This window comes from Eretmochelys imbricata, chromosome 20 (genome assembly GCF_965152235.1).
Source record: "Eretmochelys imbricata isolate rEreImb1 chromosome 20, rEreImb1.hap1, whole genome shotgun sequence".
Classification (NCBI taxonomy): domain Eukaryota; kingdom Metazoa; phylum Chordata; order Testudines; family Cheloniidae; genus Eretmochelys; species Eretmochelys imbricata.
Window position 1 is genome coordinate 5,968,638 of NC_135591.1, and position 25,284 is coordinate 5,993,921.

General features: G+C 45.3%; 1 protein-coding gene across 1 annotated transcript; it reads left to right on the forward strand.

Annotated features, from left to right (window-relative positions):
* The first annotated feature begins 17,369 nt into the window (after positions 1 to 17,369).
* On the forward strand, positions 17,370 to 24,739 carry LOC144277867 (keratin, type II cytoskeletal 5-like). The gene is made up of 8 exons (XM_077838899.1): positions 17,370 to 17,870; positions 19,479 to 19,693; positions 20,732 to 20,792; positions 21,240 to 21,335; positions 21,847 to 22,011; positions 22,095 to 22,220; positions 24,181 to 24,401; positions 24,703 to 24,739. The coding sequence occupies exons 1-8, from the start codon at positions 17,370 to 17,372 to the stop codon at positions 24,737 to 24,739; spliced, it is 1,422 nt and encodes a 473-aa protein (XP_077695025.1).
* The last annotated feature ends 545 nt before the right edge of the window (positions 24,740 to 25,284 follow it).

Below are 25,284 nucleotides of genomic sequence, written 5' to 3' on the forward strand. Positions count from 1 at the left end.
TAGCCAGTGTGGCAGTGGAGAAAAGCTTGAAAATGTGACGTAGGCCCAGAAACAAAAACCCAGCATTTATTACTCTTTAAAAATTTATGATTTTAAAACCGGTCTCATGATTTTTGGGAATGACTCCAAATTTTTTAATGCTAAGGATGGCCAATATTGTGTGTATATATATTCAACATACCTTGTCCTATAATTGGAGGATTATACAGTTTTGCTCTGGGTGGTATCTGAACTTCTCAACGAAACCTCGTAATCCGAGAGATTCTGCTCCAAAAAAAAACCAGACTGAAACTGATTGTAGGTTTTCCCCACAGTCACCAAGTCACCATTTACTCAGAGTTGGAATATAAATCATTCCAGAGTATCTGTGACCTTTTTTCAGGATGTGGATTGTGTCTATAAGGCCAAGATGGAACTGCAAGCAAAGGTGGAAAGACTGAAGCAGGAGACAGAATTCCTGAGGTGTGTGTACGCGGGGGTAAGAATCTTTTTTTTTTTTTTTTTCAGTCTAGTCCTCTAGGAAATAACACTAACTTCTCCTAGAAGCATCTTATGTCCCAATCCTGCAACCCATTCCGAGTCCATGAGGGTACGTGGGGTCCACCAGTGCAGAACAACTGGCAGGATGGAAACCAGTTCAAATTTCTTCCTATGGTTACGTCTACACTGCAGTGAGTATCTGTATCTCAAGGCGGGTCACATTTTTATGGCGAGTAGAAATTTGTTGAAAAATGCATTTTTTGGGGTGCCAAAACTCTTTGCAAATTTGGGAAAAAAACATTTTCAAAACTGTGAAAAAGCTCCCCTCCCCCAACACGTACAGTTTGTCTGACTTTTTTTTAAAGTTCTTTTGGGGGTGGGGACTGAGAAAAAGGGGAGTAAGCCCTCCCCCCAAATATCCAAACCGAAATGGAAAACCAAAATGTTGCTGTTTCCAAAAAGTAAATGACCATTTTTCATTTGGTTTTGAATTGTTGATTCAATAGACATCTGAGTCAAGAGAGGAAGAGCAGGCCCCAATTTGACCTTCTCTCATTATTCTGCAGTAGCTAAATGTAGATCATGTGCCCATGTTTTTCTTTTCTCAGTTAAGGAAGAGAAATATGTGTTTTCCAAGAACCTCTAAGCCCCATATTGCCCAAGGCAAAGCTCCTTTGATATGGGATTTACTTCCAAGCTCATAGTTTGATCAAAGCAATTAGCAATGTGTTTCTAGAGAGACAGCATATCCTGGAGTATGAAAGAAGGAATCTGGAGAGGAAAGCACCTGGCAGCTGAATAAGACTTTATGTTGCATGTAGGAAATTGCTCAGATAGAAGGAAAACTCTGTGAGACCGCCATAGTTGTGAAAATGGACAACCGCCGAGATCTGGACATCAGTGGTATCATCAAAAGTGTTGGATGCTGGTATGAGGAGATTGCTCAAGGAAGCAAAGCAGAAGTTGAGGCTTTGCACCTTGCTAGAGTGAGTAATCACACAGCTATTGTGTATGGAGATGTATCTGTAATGCTTGCACGAAAACATAAGCACAGAATACAATGCCTTTTCACTGATACACAGTATATCAGTGAGAACAATGTGGGCTTAATTCTGCCCTCTGTTACACTGGTTCCATGGCAATATAACTCCATCAAAGCCAATGGTGCAACATTAGGTTAAAAATAGTGCAAGGGACTGGAGCATCAGTCCCTTTGGGAATGGGTTTTAGAAGTGTTGGACAGTAACAACCCCAGTTAAAGTCCATACCAGTTGAGCATCCTTAAGGACTCAGAAAATCTGACTTGGCTAAGATATTCAATGACTAGTGATTTTGGGTTTTGAGTGCCCAGTTGTGTGAAAATCAGGGACCTATAAGTTTTCTCCAGTTCTGTACACCCATACTTTGAAAATAAGATCCCATTTAAGCATCTCATTTTGGGATTTCCATTGATACTGGGTACCTAGGTGCTTTTGAAAAATCCCACTAGGTGCCTATCTGCATGTTTAGGCACTTAATTAACTACAAAAAATATGGCCCTTTGAAAATGGGACTTAGGCTCCTAAATCACTTCGGGACTTTTGAATATCCTACTTGATATTAACTTTTCAAGGTTTTCTTTTCTTTTCTTTTCTTTTCTTTTCTTTTCTTTTCTTTTCTTGCTATCAGTTCCAGGAACTTCAGGAGGCCAAGGGTATATACTGTAATGATCTAAAATGCAACCGGCATGAGATTGCAGAGCTGAGACGGCTGATCCAGAGATTGCAAAGTGACTCTGAAAATGTGAAGAAACCGGTACGACAGACCATTTGGCGCCTCCCTCCCCGCCACCCCCAGTGACTGGATTTATTTTGTGTATATAGCATTGAAATCAGAAGCTATATGACTGAACCATGCTCTCTTCTTTTGAATGTCACGGTGGTTCCATATCTGTGGCTTCACTAAATCTGACCAGATAGTTTTCCTTTTCAAAGTTAATTGCCTAAGGGACCAAAAAAAAAAAAAAATCCTGCTAACATTCTTTGAAGAGTTATCGGCAGCCTAGCATATGAACAGCCACACTGGGTCAGACCAAAGGTCCATCTATCCCAGTATCCTGTCTTCCGACAGTGGCCAATGGACATCAGGCCATTGGATTAACCATAGGAGATGAAACAACTGGTCCAACAAACCTCTGGCAGTGAATAACACATTAAGCTTTTGAGAAAAGTTAAACACACAGTATCCCAGAACTATGATCCATTTATAATTCTGCTTTCATAGAGTAAGAACTTGTCTGCACAGCTCCTTAGCCGGATCTACATGGAGCAACTCACTGTGCAACTCATTAGAGTGCTCTACAACTTGCATTCCCTTAGTCCAGACTGTGTTGCTGTGTAGACAAACCCTAAGTGATTTGGGAGGACTCCCTGAATCCTTCATTTTTCTTATAAGGCGAAGTGTTAAGCAAGCTTAACCCTAGGTGTTGCTACCAACACCACCTATAATCACCAGGAGGCTATGGCCAGGTGTACGCTCAGGGATGAAAGTAACGCCAAAGACTTACCGGTATGGGGGCCAGCTCCATCCCCCAGAAGGGGGCAGGGCCACAGGTGGAAGGGGTGGGCCTGGGGGGTCAGCGTCCCCCAGCCAACCTTTCCACACTGCCTAGCCCGTGCTGCCCTGGGCCCTTTTAAATTGCCAGCCCCAGGGCAGCTGCTCCTTTTGCCCCCCACTTCGGCAGTGGGGGGGAAGGGGCAACGACATTAAAGTGTTGCCATGGCAGTGCTTTAAGCAGGGTTCTTTGCCGCGGCGGTGCTTTAAAGTCACCCGGGTACAGGCCGGTACTGGGGGCCACTTTTTACCAGTAGACTGTACTGCCTTACTTTCACCCCTGTGTACATTACAAACTTACATCAGTCTACCGACATCACGCAGGGTTGTGGAAAACCCCACCCCGGAGTGCTGTAGTTAGTTACACAGATGTGAGTAATACTGACCTAACCCTCGGTGTAGACACGCCGACTGGAGAAGCTCTCTCAGGGCAGTTGTGCCGCTTCAGTGCTGTACATGTAGACAAGGCCTGACGCCTCTTTGGGGGGGAAAAAAAACCCCTCATCTCCGCCTTAAACTATGGAAGGGCAACCACCATCCCCATAATACCGGAGAGTTAGTTAATGACCCAGGAGGAGACATGGGTTTTGTTTTGTTTTTGTTTAGGCTGAGTCCATATTTCTGAGTTTGGGGCTTTCGGAGAATTTTTTATTTCTTATTGCTAAGAAGCTAGATAAAGGTACAGAGAAAAAGAAAGTGATGCATTCGGTTTTCTCCCGTGACAGGTTGCCAGTCTGCGATCAGCCATTTGTGATGCTGAGCAACAGGGTGACTGTGCCCTTAAAGATGGCCAGGAGAAATATGTTGAACTGCAGCATGCCCTACAGAAGGCCAAGGATGAGCTGGGAAGTATGCTGCGTGATTACCAGGAGCTGCGGCATGTCCAGCTGGCCCTGGATATTAAGATCGCCATATACAAGACGCTGCTGGAGGGAGAAGAGAACAGGTGGGTGCATCGTACCAGAGTTGGATGTGGGGGAAATGATCTCTGTGAACACACGACGGGGATGGCATTAGTATAATAATGAGGAGAAACAGACGGAAGAATATTGCAAGATCTCCATTCAGGAAACTGCGCTGCTCTAAAAATGTAGTTTAAGATTTCCAGGGGCAAAAGGATAGTGCCACCCACAAAAGAGTGCAACATCCATGTGGATACAGCAGCTTGGGTCGTATTTCACAGCGTAGCTGCTCTCACCCCCAACGAGGCTAATGAGAGAGGAGGAACTTGAGTGTAGATTTCAGAGTAGCAGCCGTGTTAGTCTGTATCCGCAAAAAGAAAAGGAGGACTTGTGGCACCTTAGAGACTAACCAATTTATTTGAGCATAAGCTCACAAAAGCTTATGCTCAAATAAATTTGTTAGTCTCGAAGGTGCCACAAGTCCTCCTTTTCTTGCATGTAGATAACTCAAGTTAATTCTGCAATGGTCCCTATGTTGTGAGGAGAGGCATGGACGATTGCCCAGAGTGGAGGGAACTGGGGGCAAGGATGCACACCAGCCTCTGAATTTTTCTCCAAAGTGTGTGGTTTCATTTAAAATAAAAAGTTTTCAAGGTTTGCTTTAAAAACATATCGGAGGCCAGGCCTACAAACGTATGTAGGTATAAATACGTTGCTCCGGGATGTGAAAAATCCACCCTTGGAGTGATGTAGTTAGACTGACCTCACCCGCAGCGTGGGCAGCACTAGGCTGGCAGGAGAGCTTCTCTCATTGACACAGCTGCCAGCCCTTGGGGAGGTGGATTAATTACACCAATAGGCGAAGCCCTCCCCTTGGCTTAGTAACGTCGTCACTAAAGTGTTACAGCGGCACAGCTGGACCTGGGGCAGCACTGTATGTGAAGACAAGCCCTGAGTTTTAACCGATGTTGTGATGCCAGTTTATATTTGCAGAGAGCCTGAAACAACAACTCAGAGGTTTTTGGAAGGGGTGAGGGAATGAGAGAACCTGGATTTGTGCAGGAAATGGCCCAACTTGATTATTATGCACATTGTGTAAAGAGTTGTCACTTTGGATGGGCTATCACCAGCAGGAGAGTGAATTTGTGTGGGGGGGTGGAGGGTGAGAAAACCTGGATTTGTGCTGGAAATGGCCTAACCTGATGATCACTTTAGATAAGCTATTACCAGCAGGACAGTGGGGTGGAAGGAGGTATTGTTTCATATTCTCTGTGTATATATAAAGTCTGCTGCAGTTTCCACGGTATGCATCCGATGAAGTGAGCTGTAGCTCACGAAAGCTGATGCTCAAATAAATTGGTTAGTCTGTAAGGTGCCACAAGTCCTCCTTTTCTTTTTGCGAATACAGACTAACACGGCTGTTACTCTGAAACAACTCAGAGGTGTGAACGGCCTTGTTAATTACAACAGGTGCTAACGCAGACACCACCTGTGAAACTTGAAATACTAGCATTGTTCATTATTTTACTGCTCATCCCAGCGTGTCAAAAAGTAGAGAGACTACCAGTCTAGGCCCCTGCTGGAGCCGGGGGCTGGAGCCAGAGTCGAGGCTGGGACCGGAGCTGCAGCTGGGGGTGGGGCTAGAGGGTGCTGGGAATGGGCAACAGGGGATGGATCACTTGACGATGACCTGTTCTGTTCATTCCCTTGGGGGCACTTGGCATTGGCCACTCTCGGAAGACAGGATACTGGGCTAGATGGACTTTTGGTCTGACCCAGTATGGCCTTTATGTTCATATGTTCTTATGCACCATAAATGTAGTCCAGAGGACAGCTAGTAATGACGTGCTTCATATTCCAGACTTTAAGGAGATCTTCCTTCTGAGTCAAGTATCCCTTCTTCCTTCTTGAAAAATATTCTTCACCTACTTAAACCATCTCCTAGGTTCTATATGATTTGATGTATTTCTCTGCTGCTCAAGTTAGTTCTTATCAACTTAATCTCAAGCCACTTCAGCTCTCTGTGGTGCCGCCAATTTGTTTTTATCTGTTCAAGCACAAAATAAAGTTACTCCCACACCCTGGAGCTCTCCCTTTGATCTGACTTGAGATTCTGAATCAGTGCGCACAGGATTTCATAGAATCATAGAATCATAGAATATCAGGGTTGGAAGGGACCCCTGAAGGTCATCTAGTCCAACCCCCTGCTCGAAGCAGGACCAATTCCCAGTTAAATCATCCCAGCCAGGGCTTTGTCAAGCCTGACCTTAAAAACTTCCAAGGAAGGAGATTCCACCACCTCCCTAGGCAACGCATTCCAGTGTTTCACCACCCTCTTAGTGAAAAAGTTTTTCCTAATATCCAATCTAAACCTCCCCCACTGCAACTTGAAGCCATTACTCCTCGTTCTGTCATCTGCTACCATTGAGAACAGTCTAGAGCCATCCTCTTTGGAACCCCCTTGCAGGTAGTTGAAAGCAGCTATCAAATCCCCCCTCATTCTTCTCTTCTGCAGGCTAAACAATCCCAGCTCCCTCAGCCTCTCCTCATAAGTCATGTGTTCTAGACCCCTAATCATTTTTGTTGCCCTTCGCTGGACTCTCTCCAATTTATCCACATCCTTCTTGTAGTGTGGGGCCCAAAACTGGACACAGTACTCCAGATGAGGCCTCACCAATGTCGAATAGAGGGGGACGATCACATCCCTCGATCTGCTCGCTATGCCCCTACGTATACATCCCAAAATGCCATTGGCCTTCTTGGCAACAAGGGCACACTGCTGACTCATATCCAGCTTCTCGTCCACTGTCACCCCTAGGTCCTTTTCCGCAGAACTGCTGCCTAGCCATTCGGTCCCTAGTCTGTAGCGGTGCATTGGATTCTTCCGTCCTAAGTGCAGGACCCTGCACTTATCCTTATTGAACCTCATCAGATTTCTTTTGGCCCAATCCTCCAATTTGTCTAGGTCCTTCTGTATCCTATCCCTCCCCTCCAGCGTATCTACCACTCCTCCCAGTTTAGTATCGTCCGCAAATTTGCTGAGAGTGCAATCCACACCATCCTCCAGATCATTTATGAAGATATTGAACAAAACCGGCCCCAGGACCGACCCCTGGGGCACTCCACTTGACACCGGCTGCCAACTAGACATGGAGCCATTGATCACTACCCGTTGAGCCCGACAATCTAGCCAGCTTTCTACCCACCCTATAGTGCATTCATCCAGCCCATACTTCCTTAACTTGCTGACAAGAATACTGTGGGAGACCGTGTCAAAAGCTTTGCTAAAGTCAAGAAACAATACATCCACTGCTTTCCCTTCATCCACAGAACCAGTAATCTCATGATAAAAGGCGATTAGATTAGTCAGGCATGACCTTCCCTTGGTGAATCCATGCTGGCTGTTCCTGATCACTTTCCTTTCATGCAAGTACTTCAAGATTGATTCTTTGAGGACCTGCTCCATGATTTTTCCAGGGACTGAGGTGAGGCTGACTGGCCTGTAGTTCCCAGGATCCTCCTTCTTCCCTTTTTTAAAGATTGGCACTACATTAGCCTTTTTCCAGTCATCCGGGACTTCCCCGGTTCGCCACGAGTTTTCAAAGATAATGGCCAATGGCTCTGCAATCACAGCCGCCAATTCCTTCAGCACTCTCGGATGCAACTCGTCCGGCCCCATGGACTTGTGCACGTCCAGCTTTTCTAAATAGTCCCTAACCACCTCTATCTCCACAGAGGGCTGGCCATCTCTTCCCCATTTTGTGATGCCCAGCGTAGCAGTCTGGGAGCTGTCCTTGTTAGTGAAAACAGAGGCAAAAAAAGCATTGAGTACATTAGCTTTTTCCACATCCTCTGTCACTAGGTTGCCTCCCTCATTCAGTAAGGGTCCCACACTTTCCTTGGCTTTCTTCTTGTTGCCAACATACCTGAAGAAACCCTTCTTGTTACTCTTGACATCTCTCGCTAGCTGCAGCTCCAGGTGCGATTTGGCCCTCCTGATTTCATTCCTACATGCCCGAGCAATATTTTTATACTCTTCCCTGGTCATATGTCCATCCTTCCACTTCTTGTAAGCTTCTTTTTTATGTTTAAGATCCGCTAGGATTTCACCGTTAAGCCAAGCCGGACGCCTGCCATATTTACTATTCTTTCGACTCATCGGGATGGTTTGTCCCTGTAACCTCAACAGGGATTCCTTGAAATACAGCCAGCTCTCCTGGACTCCTTTCCCCTTCAAGTTAGTCCCCCAGGGGATCCTGGCCATCCGTTCCCTGAGGGAGTCGAAGTCTGCTTTCTTGAAGTCCAGGGTCCGTATCCTGCTGCTTACCTTTCTTCCCTGCGTCAGGATCCTGAACTCAACCAACTCATGGTCACTGCCTCCCAGATTCCCATCCACTTTTGCTTCCCCCACTAATTCTACCTGGTTTGTGAGCAGCAGGTCAAGAAAAGCGCCCCCCCTAGTTGGCTCCTCTAGCACTTGCACCAGGAAATTGTCCCCTACGCTTTCCAAAAACTTCCTGGATTGTCTATGCACCGCAGTATTGCTCTCCCAGCAGATATCAGGAAAATTAAAGTCACCCATGAGAATCAGGGCATGCGATCTAGTAGTTTCCGTGAGCTGCCAGAAGAAAGCCTCATCTACCTCATCCCCCTGGTCCGGTGGTCTATAGCAGACTCCCACCACTACATCACTCTTGTTGCACACACTTCTAAACTTAATCCAGAGACACTCAGGTTTTTCTACAGTTTCGTACCGGAGCTCTGAGCAGTCATACTGCTCCCTTACATACAGTGCTACTCCCCCACCTTTTCTGCCCTGCCTGTCCTTCCTGAACAGTTTATAACCATCCATGACAGTACTCCAGTCATGTGAGTTATCCCACCAAGTCTCTGTGATTCCAATCACATCATAGTTCCTTGACATTACTAGGACCTCCAGTTCTCCCTGCTTGTTTCCAAGGCTTTGTGCATTCGTATATAAGCACTTGAGATAACCTGTTGATCGCCCCTCATTCCCAGTATGAGGCAGGAGCCCTCCCCTCACAGACATTTCTGCCTGTGCTTCCTCTCGGTATCCCTCTTTCCCACTTACCTCAGGGCTTTGGTCTCCTTCCCCCGGTGAACCTAGTTTAAAGCCCTCCTCACTAGGTTAGCCAGCCTGCTGGCAAAGATGCTCTTCCCTCTCTTCGTAAGATGGAGCCCGTCTCTGCCCAGCACTCCTCCTTCATGGAACACCATCCCATGGTCAAAGAATCCAAAGCCTTCTCTCCGACACCACCTGCGTAGCCATTCGTTGACTTCCACGATTCGACGGTCCCTACCCAGTGACATAACCAACCAATCATATTTGGACACAAGCTTTTGCAGGGAGGGATAGCTCAGTGGTTTGAGTATTGGCCTACTAAACCCAGGGTTGTGAGTTCAAACCTTGAGGGGGGCCATTTAGGGATCTAGTGCAAAAATTGGGGATCGCCGCTTTGAGCAGCAGGTTGGACTAGGTGACCTCCTGAGGTCCCTTCCAACTTTGATGTTCTATTTCCAATTTATTTTCAGAATAACCCTAGTTGCAGTCAACTTTTAACTCATATAACAGTGGGCCTCAGGCACTCTCCTACCATCCTGATGGATGTAGCATACAAACCTAAAGAGACTAGACTCTTTGTAAGTCTTAAAACTTCGATTAAATACAATGAGCAAGATCCTTGGCTGGAATCAATCTGTGTGCCTCAACTGACTTCACTAGAGCAACACCAATTTGCACTGGAGCCTAGGATCTGGCTCATGTCATGTTCTCTGAACAGGATCGAAATCTTGGCTGGTTACTTCATAATCTCTAATGGGCAGATTGATCTGAATGCTATGTAGACAACTCACGCATGGTTACATAATCTGGGAATGAGAGATTCTTGTGCTCATGTGAAATGTTCCAAACTCAGTGACAACACATTCATTCTTCGTGCATTCTACTGGAGGTACAGAAGAAAGTTTAGAGCTTTAGACAAACATCAAAGCACAGGGAATAGTGGTACATTTTATGTATAAAGAGCACAGACTTTGCCACACAGAACACACCGAGAACACAGTCAGAATACTTTGCTGCACACAAGCAACAGTAAATACTCACTGCTGATTACATAGAGTGAAATGGATTTTGACAATTTTTCTGACTCGCGTTCCTCGTTAGGGGATGACTGTCTAAACTGATCAAAGACAACTAAAAAAGGTTCTAGAAATTCAATTCCTACAAGGCCAACTCTGATGCCCATTACACCAGTTTCACGGAGGTATAATTCCATTGATTTGCAGAATTATTTCTGATTGACATTGGTGAAAGTGAGAGGAGAATCAGGCCCAGAGAGCTCATTACGTCATTTCCTGAAACATTTCCCAAGGTACAATAGGAAAAGAGAGAATTCAGAGCCAAATACAACCCATGACGTAGACAGCATACGTTTAATCAGAGAGAAGAGTAACACATTTAGCAAAAGGGGGTTGATAAATAACATGACAAGATACCTAAAGACAGCTAGAGACCCACTAAATAAACCAAAAGTTACAAGGATCTCTGTTTTAAAATCTTGCTGGCAAAGCTGCTCTGAGATGGAGGGGATTATTGATAATATAACTTCCATGTGGCATGTCTGGTTTTCTATGGAATGGTTATGATCAGGAATGGATATTGCAGTGTGAATTGCTGTCAGTGGGCAGGGACATGTTTTTCATTCTGGCCATGGTGATTCTACACCTAAACTTTATGTCTTGGTCTGCCTGGGTCATGGGCTCCTGTTGAAATTTTCATGCCTGAGTTGCACGCACACTAAGGTAGCATTCACCTACTGAGCTGTCTGTGTAACCCATGTGCCTAATAAGGAGATCTCTCTTTAAGACAGTGGTCCCCAAACTTTTTCGTTCATGCCACCTGACTGCAGTGTTGACATGCCTTAAGTGTAAAGGAGAACCAGGTCGTAAGTGTTTTGTACCAGATAGTGTATGAACACAGTGATACAACTGGAGATCTACTTACATGGTAGTTAACCAGGAAACTACTTCCAGAGTAATGACATTTCAACATTAACTATAATAGCAGTCTCCGGCATAGTTAGATGTTGATTTTCGAAATATGGAAGACCTCTTTCCATGATAAGGGTAAACAACTCTACTCTTACCTCACCTGTAAGCAGTAGAAAAGCAAGCTCCATCCTTAACAAAGAAAACCATATAAGGAACGAAACTGGGTATATAATTGGAAAGAGCAATGAAGCAATCACAGTATGCTCATCTGGAGGTGTACGTGTGTCTCAGTTGAGAATGGAGTGCGGACCATATTGCCGTACAGTGGAGAAGGTGCTGCCACCTGCTACACAACAGTGGAATAGCAGTGGAAGAGTTTGTGGTTTCTTTCATCTCTAGGCTGTGATTCAACAGGACAGTTAAGCGTGTACTTAACTTTAAAGATTTGATTAGTCCCCCTGAAGGTCAATATCTTAGAATTCAGCTAGAGGTCACACCAATAAATCATCAGGAAATCCTCAAAATACAAAAATAACATCAAAAGTAAGTTTAGGTGTCCAGTTATGTCCTGCAATCCCAGCAAAAGGGAGAATGTGGACTTTGCCATTTGAATCATAGAATATCAGGGTTGGAAGGGACCTCAGGAGGTCATCTAGTCCAACCCCCTGCTCAAAGCAGGACCAACACCAACTAAATCATCCCAGCCAGGGCTTTGTCAAGCCTGACCTTAAAAACTTCTAGGGAAGGAGATTCCACCACCTCCCTAGGTAATGCATTCCAGTGTTTCACCACCCTCCTAGTGAAAAAGCTTTTCCTAATATCCAACCTAAATCTCCCCCACTGCAACTTGAGACCATTACTCCGCGTTCTGTCATCTGCTACCACTGAGAACAGTCTAGAGCCATCCTCTTTGGAACCTCCTTTCAGGTAGTTGAAAGCAGCTATCAAATCCCCCCTCATTCTTCTCAACGGAAGACTAAACATCCACAGTTCCCTCAGCCTCTCCTCATAAGTCATGTGTTCCAGTCCCCTAATCATTTTTGTTGCCCTTCGCTGGACTCTTTCCAATTTTTCCACATCCTTCTTGTAGTGTGGGGCCCAAAACTGGACACAGTACTCCAGATGAGGCCTCACCAATGTCGAATAGAGGGGAACGATCACGTCCCTCGATCTGCTGGCAACGCCCCTACTTATACATCCCAAAATGCCATTGGCCTTCTTGGCAACAAGGGCACACTGTTGACTCATATCCAACTTCTCGTCCACTGTAACCCCTAGGTCCTTTCCTGCAGAACTGCTGCCGAGCCATTCGGTCCCTAGTCTGTAGCGGTGCATTGGATTCTTCCGTCCTAAGTGCGGGACTCTGCACTTGTCCTTGTTGAACCTCATCAGATTTCTTTTGGCCCAATCCTCCAATTTGTCTAGGTCCCTCTGTATCCTATCCCTACCCTCCAGCGTATCTACCACTCCTCCCAGTTTAGTGTCACACACTAAACACTCTGCACCAGAGTGTTTGAACACACTCTGCACCAGAAACTGAAGATGCAATGTCATTTTGACTTTTTTGGTGTGTGATTTCATTTCCCAACCAGCTTTAATGCCTTCCCAACAGCCACCATTAATCAGTGAGTCTGAGCTTGTGTACACCAGTGACATGGGCGGCGGGTACCGTAGGCTGGGGGAGGCTGTACCTCCCCAGATAGCTCGGCATGGCCCTACCCAGGCTCCGCCCCCAGCCTCCCTCCTTCCAGTGCGCAGCTCCAGTCCCCCTGTGATAAATGAAGGGGTGGGGGGTAGCTCCCTTTTATGGACACCCAGACAACCAGTTAGCTATAAAGTCCTTCCTGGTGGCTTTTCTATGCTTGCTTTACCTGTAAAGGGTTAAAAAAGTCCACAGGTAAAGAAAGGGTGTGGGCACCTGACCAAAAAAGCCAATGGAAAGGCTAGAACTTTTTAAAACTGGGGGGGAAAGCTTTCCCTTTGTGTGCTGTTGTTGTCCTCTGGGAAAGAGGGGAACAGGGCAGCAGTTAAGCTGTAAGAAGCTGAAGGCCAGATAGGAAAATCCTCAGATCATATCTAGAACTACTTATTTAACAACCCAGATATGTAAGTAGATCAGGAATGTTTAGAAAGATGCATTAGGTTTATTTCTGTTTATTTCTTATTGGCTTGTGGACCCCTCCTGTGCTTAACCCCAGAGGCTTTTGTTGCTTATAACCTTTAAGCTGAACCCCCTGAAAACTATTTTGGGTGCTTAATTTTTGAAATTACTCTTTTAAAGAAATCTAGCAATAGCCTGAGTTTTCAGATGCATTTTCTTTCTTTTTGTTTTTAATAAAATTTACTTTTTTTTTTAAGAGCAGGATTTGAATTTTTGTGTCTTAAGAGGTTTGTGCCATGTTTTTTAATTAGCTGGTGGTAACAGCTGATTTCTTTGTTTTCCTTTCTCAGCTCTTCCCCGGAGTGGGCAGGGGGTGAAAGGACTTGAGGGCACTCCCATAGGAAGGAATTTCCAAGTGCGCCTTCCTGGGTTCCAAGGGGTTTTGCATTTGGGTTGTGGCAGCATCCACCCATCCAAGGTCAGAGTGAAGCTGTGACCTTGGGAGTTTAATACAAGCCTGGAGTGGCCAGTATTAATTTTTAAAATCCTCGTGGGCCCCCACCACCTGCACTTGAAGCGCCAGAGTGGGGAATCAGCCTTAACACCCCCTGTGCAGTGTCCCCGGCTCAGGCTGGGGCCGCACCGCCCGCCCTCCTGGCACTTCGGAGTTGGGGAGCTTAGCCTCCCCCAGCCTGCGGGTCACGTGCCACCCATGACCAGAGTGTTTTGGTAGTTATGCCAATGGAGTTAGTGTGTTGTAAAACCTGTGTAAACGAGATCAGGAAACCCTGGAGACAGTGATCAGGTGAGCAGTGGATTATAGTGCTCGGGGACAGGGTTAGCATAAGAATGGATACAGTTCTGGCAGTACTGAACCTCTAACCATACTTCAGAACTCAGATAGTCCTAAACTGCAAATAGAAGGCGGCGGGGGCGGGGTAAACAGTAAATCAGGCTGTGAATGATTCACAGTGAATCAATTTTGAGATTACAATTTAGCATTCATAGATTCATAGATATTAAGATCAGAAGGGACCATTATGCTCATCTAGTCTGACCTCCTGCACAACGCAGGCCACAGAATCTCACCCACCCACTCCTGCGAAAGACCTCTCACCTATGTCTGAGCTACTGAAGTCCTCAAATCGTGGCTTAAAGACTCCAAGGAGCAGAGAATCCTCCAGCAAGTGACCCGTGCCCCATGCTACAGAGGAAGGTGAAAAACCTCCAAGGCTTTTTCCAATCTGCCCTGGAGGAAAATTCCTTCCCGACCCCAGATATGGCAATCAGCTAAACCCTGAGCATATGGGCAAGATTCACCAGCTGGATACCCAGAAAAGAATTTTCTGTAGTAACTCAGATCCCACCCCATCTAACATCCCATCACAGGCCATTGGGCCTATTTACCATGAATATTTAAAGATCAATTAATTGCCAAAATCATGTTATCCCATCATACCATCTCCTCCATTCCTCCTATCACACTGCAGAAATTTAAGAATACTCTTCACCTAGAGAATCAGTTCTATTGGGGCACCAGCATTCTCTCTCTCTGGCCTGCCTTTGTAGATCATGTTTTAGAACTATTATTCCAGATTCAGATGGGTGTAACCAAGACCTAGATGTGGTCACTAGTGTTTGTTTTATTCAGGCTTTGATTTATATGCACTTTTACAGCCATGGATAGATCTCTTAACCCAGTATTTGGGAGTCCCATTAAACCACACATTTATTACCACTGTAGTTCTGGAGGGGGAAGAACAGCCTCTTGAGGAAGATCAAAGTATGCTTGTACTTTGCTACAGCATCACATTTACACGTTAATTACTGTGCACTGGTACATCATGTACACATCATAGAATCACAGAAGATTAGGGATGGAAGAGACCTCAGGAGGTCATCTAGTCCAATCCCCTGCTCAAAGCAGGACCAACACCAACTAAATCATCCCAGCCACGGCTTTGTCAAGCTGGGCCTTAAAAACCTCTAAGGATGGAGATTTCACCACCTCCCTAGGTAACCCATTCCAGTGCTTCACCACCCTCCTAGTGAAATAGTGTTTCCTAATATCCAACCTAGACCTACTTTGCTTGTTTAATCGCAGTGTGCGTGTGCAGGCTTTACACTGGGTATCACTAATTTTGTGCTCAGAAGTTGAGATTCAAGCAATGTGAAAACAAAGAGCGAACATAGGACTGGAAGACACTGGATCATTGAGTCCAGTCCCCTGTTATAAGTTGAAACAATGAATCCTTTGAGAAATAATGAACCACGGAGAGCTTTGAGAATTTCTCCTGTTACAGGCAACTCATTCAGAAGACCTGTGCAGTAGTTAAGTCCCACTTAACCCCCCTTTGGAGGATTCAGGACCAAAGGAGTGAATATTTTAAGGAGTGCTCAACAGTTTCACGTTGTCTTTGTGTGTTACACGGGTGTAAGATCCCCAGCATCTCTTGGAAAATGTCTCCGCAAAGGTTTAGCATGTTGAACAAGTTTGAAACCTGCCTATTTAAAACACCACTGCTCTCCACATGTCATAGTGTCACAGCTGGGATAAGCTGAGTCCCCCTTGACCTTGTCCCCCTTTGTTATAAAGGGGTGAAAGCAGCTGGCAGGGTGTTCCGTGAAACAGCTCTTTTCTTTTGGCATGCCCACTGTGGTCTGAAATAGCCACAGTTGTTTGACCTTCTGCCTTGAAAGCCCATCAGTCTGAGCAGGCACTGAGGGAGGCCCAAGGCAGTGGAGAAAGTGCAGAGGTGGTTTAAGTTGCGTTGGTCATTTAGCTGGTGATTAAATGACGTGTTGGGGAGTGGAAGAAATGTTGCTCTTACACCAAATTGCTCCTTGGTTGTCTCTCCTATGTTCCTGTGGTTTTTCAATGTTTGCCTGGGTGCCTTTTGGTGCTGGGCATTTGTATCTGACCAAAATCTTAATAAACAAGCTGTACGGCGACATATTAACACGAGAGAGGAGTCTGAAGTGCTTGCTGCTTTACCTCTCTGAATGCTCAGTGATCATAGTGCCAAAAGAGAAAGGACAGATTTCTTGTGATAATGCAGCACAGGTCCCTGCCAAGATCAAGTGGGAGAATGATGGCCCGAAGGGAACTTTGCTGTTCTTCATTTAGAGACAAGATGATACAGAGCTTGTTAAAATTGCAAGCCAGATGACGCTTCTTCAAAAACAAGGGAGGAACCCTGTCCACATCCTGCTCCCAGTCTAGTTTCAACACCCGAAAGTCTTCTGCAGTGAGTTCCCCAAAGCCATGCAAAAAATGAAAGTGTCTGAATTTTCTCCTTTCAAGGTATTGGTGACGTGTTCATCTATTTAGGATTGGCTGGGACTGCACAGCCAAACAACCTTTTTTGAAGAGCATTTACTTATTAATTAACTTCACCACAAGAGCTAAAAGACAGGAACGCTCTCTTCATTAGCTAGATGGGGCGTAGAAATGCAATGAACATGATGGTTTGACTGAGATTCCTCTGTGGTCTGTTTTTGTTACTTGTACATATTCCCAACCAAACCTAAAGAAATTATGATTTTATTTGAGTGGATATAAAAACTCTTATATAATGGGGGTCAAGGTGCAGACATATCAAATGGATCCAATTGAGGATCTGTTGGATAAACTTAGTAGGTTCTAGCAAATGCTATAAATTTTGACTTTTTTCTATCTCCCCCCCCCCCCCAACAAAGCTATTTGCTGCATTTGACGTGCTTTCGTAAATAGCTTTGGTCACCCTGAAAATGCAGTTTCTGGCAAGTTTACTGTTTGACTGAAAAAATTCACCAAACATGAGCCCAGCACACTGGTGGGAGGAAAAAGGACAGATCTTGAAACTATATGCGTAAAAGGCAAATCTGCAGAATGTATTGTCACATTATAAAACCGAAGGGACAGAAGAATAAAAACCACAATTGCAAACAAACTATGAAGACTCTCATGAATACATCCGCTAAGCTATAATTAGTATAAAATGAGAATACTTTAAACAAGAATATCTTCTGAGCAAAGCTTGCAAACAAAGCATTTTAAATGCATTATTATTTCATAAGTGGTTAATGTTTACTATGAACCATTGCAAGTAGCAAAGCACCTGCTGCTAGGCAAACCAAACCCTTGAAAACTCGGAATTAATTTTCTGATCCAGCCAAGCCCAGCTTCGCTAGCATATATAAGGGGTAATGTCAAGGTGTCACATCAGAGGAGTCCTTTCTCCTTCACTTTTTGCTGCTGTCACACACCGCAGCTCCCTTATTTCCACTTCAAATACGCCACCATGAACAGACAGACGTTTTTTGCAAGCTCCACCGTTGGACGAAAGGGCTTCAGTTCCGCTTCTGACGTCTGTGGCCTAAACGGACATCGAACCTGCACGGCCTCCGTTGGCCCGCCGGTCGAAAGACGTGGAGTTAGTGGCTACAGCAGCAGGAGTGTCTGCCACCTGGGTGGAAGCATAAGAATTGTCGATGCTGGGGGCAGCCCTAGTGGTGCTGGATGCTACGGGGGTTATGGCTATGGTAGCTCAGGTTGGGGCAGTGCAGGTTATGGCAACTCTGGAGGTTTTAGCGGCAGGGTAGGTCTTTGCGGACCCAGAGGCTATGGAACTTTCGGAGGTTATGCCGATTGCAGCAAGGAGGGTATCCGAGGGGTCAGCGTCGATGAGTCCCTCCTGAAGCCCCTCTGCGTAGGAGTTGACCCACAAGAACATCAGGCACGAGAACACGAGAGGGAGCAGATGAAGACCCTGAACAACCAATTTGCCTGCTTCATTGACAAGGTGAGAGAATAGATGTTTTCTATATTTCTTTCAATAAAACAAAGAGGTTGGCCCATGGTGCAGATTTCTAATCTGGATCTACATCCAGATCCAAATTTCCCCACGTTCAGACTGTGACCTTCAGAACAAGAGCAACAGATTGTCCTTGGGTTGGGGCCCAGTCAAATCCCTACTGAAATCAGTGGAAAGACACCCAAATTCACTTAACTGGAGTTGGATCATGCCCCAAGACAGAGCCACTGCGATACTTAACTCTTTGGAAAGTCTCCGTCACTTGAAGGCTTTAAACCAAGGCTAGATGACTTTCTAAAAGATCTACTCTGTCTCAATCAGAAGTTAAGAAGGGGGGTTCCAAAGAGGATGGAGCTTGGCTGTTCTCAGTGGTGGCAGATGACAGAACAAGAAGCAGTGGTCTCAAGTTGCAGTGGGGGAGCTCTAGGTTGGATATTAGGAAACACTATTTCACTAGGAGGGTGGTGAAGCACTGGAATGGGTTCCCTAGGGAGGTGGTGCAATCTCCATCCTTAGAGGTTTTTAAGGTCAGGCTTGACAAAGCCCTGGCTGGGATGATTTAGTTGGGGATTGGTCCTGCTTTGAGCAAGGGGTTGGACTAGATGACCTCCAGAGGTCTCTTCCAACCGTGATCCTCTATGGTTCTATGATGCAGGAACTGTTGGGTAAAATTCTATGGCCTGGGTTGTGTCAGGTCAGACTAGATGACCGCAGTGGTTCCTCTTGCCTCAACAGCTACAAAGCTATTAAAGAAACAATATGAAAAACCAAACATGCCTGGGTGATGGTTATCTGCAGTCACCCTTCAAGTCCGTTGTTTCCACATTCTCCAATGAGGTCTGCATTAAAGTTCTGCTGCCATTGAGAATGGTTTGTGCTAAGTGGAATGGAAACAATGGCACTATTGTTCTCATCCGAGGATGGGAAACAAAGCGTTTTTTTGGAGTCATTATTTAGTTCATTGAAAGGAATGCAACATCTGGCCTTGATTCCATTCACACTTATAAATTTAAGAATAATTGTAGTGAAGTCAATGGAATGACATGGTTATAAAAAGACTGTCACCTCCTTAATTTGCAATTTGCTGGGCACTATCCGGGCAGTCACCGTTCAGTGACACCGAATTAGTTTTTGATCCTCTTTAGTTTACATTCAGCATTACTCTCCTTCCAAGTACCTGGACGAGGAGACAGATAGAGCTTTAGACTTAAATTTATTTTCTTGGCCTTTTGATGTTTATATATGACACACAAAATGATATTAATATCATTCCTGTGCATTTCAAAACCAGGGGGATATATGTAATATGAAGATGAATGGAATATAGTATTTGTTAGCTTAAAATGTATTCAACTTTGATACATATTTATGATTACCCAGAGGAGGAAGGGAGTTACTATTAAGTATCATTTTCCAAAGATCTGCTTCCTTTGGCCCTCTAGTTGCCAAATATTCTGTTCGTGCCTCTGGAATTCCAATAATAGTTCCTGAATCAAAGAGGACAGTTTAACTGAAGGTCCCAATTTCTTTCTTTCTTCATTTCTTCAGTGGCAGCTTTTGGAGATTTAAAAAATTGCTGAATTTTTTGATTTACAGGTTCGACACCTGGAGCAGCAGAACAAGGTGCTGGAGACCAAATGGAACCTCTTGCAGCACTCTGTTCCTCCAGCCCCCCGGAAAAATCTCGAGCAGTGCTTTGAGAATTATATCTGCAGCCTGAGGAAGCAGCTTGAGGGTTTGTTAAGTGACAAGGAACAACTGGCCTGTGAAGAGTCTGCATCAAGGAAGCTTGTGGATGAATTCAAATGCAAGTAAGAGATTATCCATCATTTGTTTTCTTCTCACTTTGCTCTGTTTCTTGTGATCTCCTTTAGCTACTGTGGGAAATGAAAAAAAAATGTGGCCTGATTCGCCACTGAATTATTCCAGTCTTTAGCTGGTATAACTGTTGTGATAGGAATAGAGCCTGAGACCTAAGCCCTTGTATTAGAGGCCTGTTATGAGGCCTGAGGCCTGAACTAAAGTAGTGGCCAAAACTTTGCCAATATGAAGCAAAGTCAGGTTGTGAGCAAGAGGCAGGCCCTACTCACAGAATTTGGCAAGCACAGGGCTGATATTGCAAAAATATATATCCCAGAAGGGTGGTACCAGAACACCTCGATTCCAGCACATTCCCCACAGATAACAGGAACACACTGACCCATCCTAAAGACAAGGTCAGGATAACAGCAAAATGGATAAAAATGTTTTCATCAAATCAACATGTACAAGGCAGTGAGTGGCACCCAAATACATCAGCGGGTGGCACCCTGATACATCATTTGTAATTTGTTTGTATCCGTGTATTAAAAATATATCTCCAATATATGGTCTTTGGCCAGCCTACGGAGCAGTGGAAAGTCCCACCAGTGACTGAACTGCATCCATTGTCACAAGCATGCATGTCTTAGTATCTTCGGCGTGTCTGCCAGGTGCCGTTACTGTGCTTCGTTGATGATAAAACCTGGCCGGGCACCTTTGCTACTAAACCAAGTCTTGTGGTCTTATTGAGCAGTTTGATCCGAAGCCTGCTGTTTGGGTTATCTGGCCAGAGCCAGTGCAGCATGCAGAGAGAACACACACACACCACCAAATATCTAACAACAATGATATCGATTGAAATGGCATTTGCAATTCATAGAATATCAGGGTTGGAAGGGACCTCAGGAGGTCATCTAGTCCAACCCCCAATTGGCGATTGGTGAAATAGGCCCAACGCTGATTTCAAGTTGAAAGAGAAAAATATTGCCCATGTGTGTTATGGCAGTTGACAAAACTGACCCACCGCTGTCTCTTCTCTTTTCCCACAGGTATGAAGAGGAAATCAGTAGGCGCACAGCGGCAGAGACTGAGTTTGTGGTGCTCAAGAAGGTGAGAAAGTCAGGTGGCTAAAAGAGAAAGTGTGGATCTGTAAATATAGCTATAACCATTTTGCATGGATGCATGGAAGAGTAAAGGCCCACTAATGACTGATATTTCAATAATCTAAAGAGGGGCATCTTAATTTTTCTTCCTTGCTAGATCTATTGTAGGTTGATCTCAGAAAACGAGACAAAAACGCTGAATATTTAGAGTTCATATTTAAACTTTCAGTAGTCAATACTGGGTTTTCCACCAAGTTCTAAGTAACGAAGAGGACTTTTCCTCCCCACTGACTTTGAGGTGGGTTGCTTTTCCTCTTGGAGGCACGGGAGCCCCTTGAGGAAGCCTGGCAAATCGAGACATTCTGTTCCACAAGCCTGAGGAAACAGACAACAGGCTTTGCCTCTGATACTGTTTCCCCAGTGTTTTGGAATACCTGTGGCCTTTTTTCCTCAGGAGGCAGACTGCGCCTTGCTGCACAAGGAAGAGCTAGAGGTGAACATGACCTTGTTGAAGCAGAAGCTGGAATTTCTGAGATGTGTGTTTGATGAGGTAAGGATTCTTCTCATTCCACCTGCATGGAAATTCAGTACCATGCTTCTCCTTGAAATCACCGTCATGTTGCATAGAGTCCAAATTACTACAGGCAGCAAGGACTCCAAAGCTAGAAACTCCACCTAGTTGATTGCCTCTAAGAAACATTTACTAATCCACTCCTAAACATGGAATTATGAAGCCTATATAACGTTACACCATAATGCATGAATCTTCACCCTGGATCTATCTGGTGACAAACCAGTATGCATGGGAACAATGAGACCTGTCTTTTCCTCCCCAAATCCAGCAGAAATTGGACACGTCCTACCTACCTGGTTGGCCTGCCCCTACTCCTAAGAGGAAAGGCTTCTGTATTTCTCACAGGCAAAGCCCTTTACATTGGTCTTTAGTTGCAGGATCAGAACTAGCCCAGTGAAGAGAGACCCTTTGTCCTTGAGTGAACATCTTGGAAGTATGGATAAGGGAGGGGGCTTTAAATGATACCCAAGACTTTATGCAATTGCAGGAGAGAGCTCAGATGGATGGCCGGTTCTGCGACACCGCAGTTGTTGTGAAAATTGACAACAGCAGAGACTTGGACACGGACTGCATAATCAAGAACGTTGAAGGCTGGTACAAAGAGATTGCTCAGAAGAGCAAAGAAGAAGTTGATGTTTTGTACCAAACCAGGGTGAGTAGCAAATGACACAGGTACGATACAGGCTATTGTATGATGCAAGTTCAATTAACAATCAGTTTGTTTCTGGGTACCAGTTCGAGGAGCTTCAGGACAAAAGGGGCAGATTCTGTGAGGATCTAGAGAGAAACAAGCATGAGATTGCAGAGCTAACCCGCCTGATCCAGAAGCTGCAGGGTGAGACTGACCATATAAAGAAACAGGTAGGAGTGATTTTGATGTTTTGATTTTCCGGTGAATATGCCAGGTGTATTAGTATGGATGCTATCTTTGAATACTGTATGGCTGGGAATTATGCTCTGGTTCTGAATGATGCCATTGTGTCTGTGGCATGAACCAAGACTGATCTGAGATGGTTGCTAGGTTGGAATGAATGAGGCCAATTGTTTAAAAAAAACCCACCACCACAATTCGAAGTATTATAGAAGATAGCATTGCCAACCCTTCAGGATTGTCCTGGAGAATCCAGGAATTAAAGATTAATTTTCAATTAAAGATGATGTCATGTGATGAAACCTCTAGGAATAAATCCAACCAAAACTGGCAACCCTCATAGAAGATGGCTACAACAACTCTGCAAACAGGATCCACACTGAAGCATCCAGCCCTTAAGTCATAATTTCACTTCTTCAACTTATTGAGTAGACTTTCTGTCTAGCCAAATTCAAGCATTTTGAGAATCGTCATCACCTTTCGCTTGTCAAGGAAAGTAGTAGTGATGGGAAAAAGAGAAATTACGTGTAATAAAAGGGAAAGTGATTTTGGGCTTTATTTTCAATCACATTCAGGCTCCTTTCACCACTCTGCCAGTGGCCATATAGTGCGTATAAATTACATTTACTTTCTTTTGAAGGCTCCTTTACACGGCCAGAGCTGGGGCCTGAGTGCAAATGAGAATCGGGTTCTGTCCCCTCTTAGTCAACCAGATTAATTCTTCTTACCGCCCTTTGAAAATTTGGGAGGATAACTCTAAGGATGAGCATTAGTGAGAGCAGTAGTGGCATAACAAGCAAGCCTTTTCTTTCTCAAGTCTGGTCTCCTCAGAGATGACGCTTTCTTCCTTGTCTTCGGTTTCCCTTTTGGTTCCATCCTCTGCCACAATTTAGCACCCGCTAGATGCAGCGAGAGGAATTGCAAGGCAGCCCCAGTCGTTCTCTTGGAAAAAAAAAAAAAGAGACGTTCAGCCAATCAGAGCCCAGCAGGCTCAGGTAAAAGTTGCTACAGGGTCTGAGCAGGTCAGTTCCAGGCTGGGACTAGATGAGTGAAAACAGGGGCTGCTCTCTGGCCAAGGGAGTGGGGGAATTAGCCAGAGGTTATCTCTGGCTGAATTTACGTAGTTGGGATTGCAGAGGCGAAGAACCTGAGGACATTGGTGCTGAGGTAGGGCTGGAGATAAAAGTGCTGGTAGAAAGAGGCTCAGGGAAAGTGAAGGATTGAGGTAAGCCGTACATGGCTGCTGTGTATAGGGTCCTTGGGTGGGACTCCAGAGTAGTGGGCAGGCCCAGGTTCCCCTATTGGCCATAAGCAAAGTGGTATCAACCCCACAAAGGAGACAGGACTGAATTGGGAGCCCAAAAAAGGGCTGTATTTAAAGGGACACAGAGCCAGGACTGAAGGCGCTACTAAGGGCAAATAGATTGTGTAATACCCACCCCGGAAGGAGTTCATTTGGACTCGGTGACTCAGCCAGAGGGCCAAGCTGCTGAAGTCCCACCAAGGTTGGCTGGCAGCCTGAAGGGGTTGCCAGGGGTGAGAAAAGGTCTGTGGTACCATACCCAGCCACTAAGAGGTGCTCAAGAGGTGAGTGTCCCCATTACGAGACCTATGGGAATACCATAGAATAGCGGATACACCAGCAAACCCAGCATCTAGCCTTTGATAGCGGCCAATACTTCATGCCTTTGAGGGAGATGCCAAAATTATGCCATACTACTAAGCAATGTCATCTGTCTTATAACAGGTAGACCTTATTATGGACACTTGGAGTATCTTGAAAGAAGGCCATGAAACGAGGTATACAGCTTCCAAGATGTTAGGCTTTCCTCAGCTATGTGTCCGTTCTTCTGAATTGGAACTGAAACATGGGAAGTGAATCCAGAGGCTGATGGCTCGGAACTCTGGTAAAGACACGTCAGTAATGTCTTCCGTTTTCTCCCTTGGCAGATTGCCTGTCTGAAAACAGCCATTTGTGATGCTGAGCAGCGTGGTGATTGTGCTCTTAAAGATGCTCGAGGTAAACACATGGAACTGCAGAACGCTCTCCAGAAGGCCAAGGATGAGCTGGCATGCATGCTGCGTGATTACCAGAAGCTCCTGAATGTCAAGATGGCCCTGGATATCGAGATCACTACATACAAGAAACTGCTGGAAGGAGAAGAAAGCAGGTGGGTGCAAAAAACCATAAAGCTCGACTGTGGAACAATCTCTAAGTGGCTTTTCAGTGATGAAGATGCGGATTGCCTAGGAAATCCAAACAGCTACCAGAGCTCCACCGCACAAGACAATGTATTTACAAGAGAGAGCCTCCTGTCCTGGACATGATGCAATGGAGGGGATGAGAGAAACACATAAGGATGGAGTGGGTTGGTTGTTAGGCTGAAGTGAGAAAAAAATGAACGTCAAGTTCCTAGAAGTAGAGCTAGTTGATGGGATGAAGTACTCATCTTTCTTTTCTTTCCCCAACAGGATATGTTTGGGGATGCCTGTGAGTGTATGTAAGTAATCCGAGCATTCACAATTGGGCTATTCCTAGTTTTGGGTTTTTTCTGTGAGAATGCCAGCTTTCTGCTCAACTTACTGCCCCTGTGTTTTCTTGCAGCTGTGGTCACCAACTCCTCCAACATAGCTGGAGACTGTGGTACAGCAGTTGGAGTTGGAAGTGGATGTGGTTACGGCTCTTTAAGTAGAGGCTACAGCTCTGGGCGTGGAAGATGCGGCTCCCTCGGTGGGGGTTTTAGCTCCAAAAGTTTAGGAGTCTGTCCCAGAAGTGAAGTCAGCGTTGCAGGTAGCCAAAACATCCCTGAAGGTGCAGACTGTTGTCCACCTGGAGGGTTCAGCTCCAGAAGTGGCAGTTGCATATCCAGAGGTGTGGTGAGCTCTGGGTGTAGCCACTACCTCCCGGGAGGTGTGCATTGGTGTCCACCTGGAGGAGTCGTCTCTGAAGGTGGGGGTTACAGTTCTAAAGTCGTAACCAGCTCTGTAGGCACAGGACAAGTCTCTGGAGGTGTAGCCTGCTGCCCAGATGGAGGAGGGTACATCACCAATAGT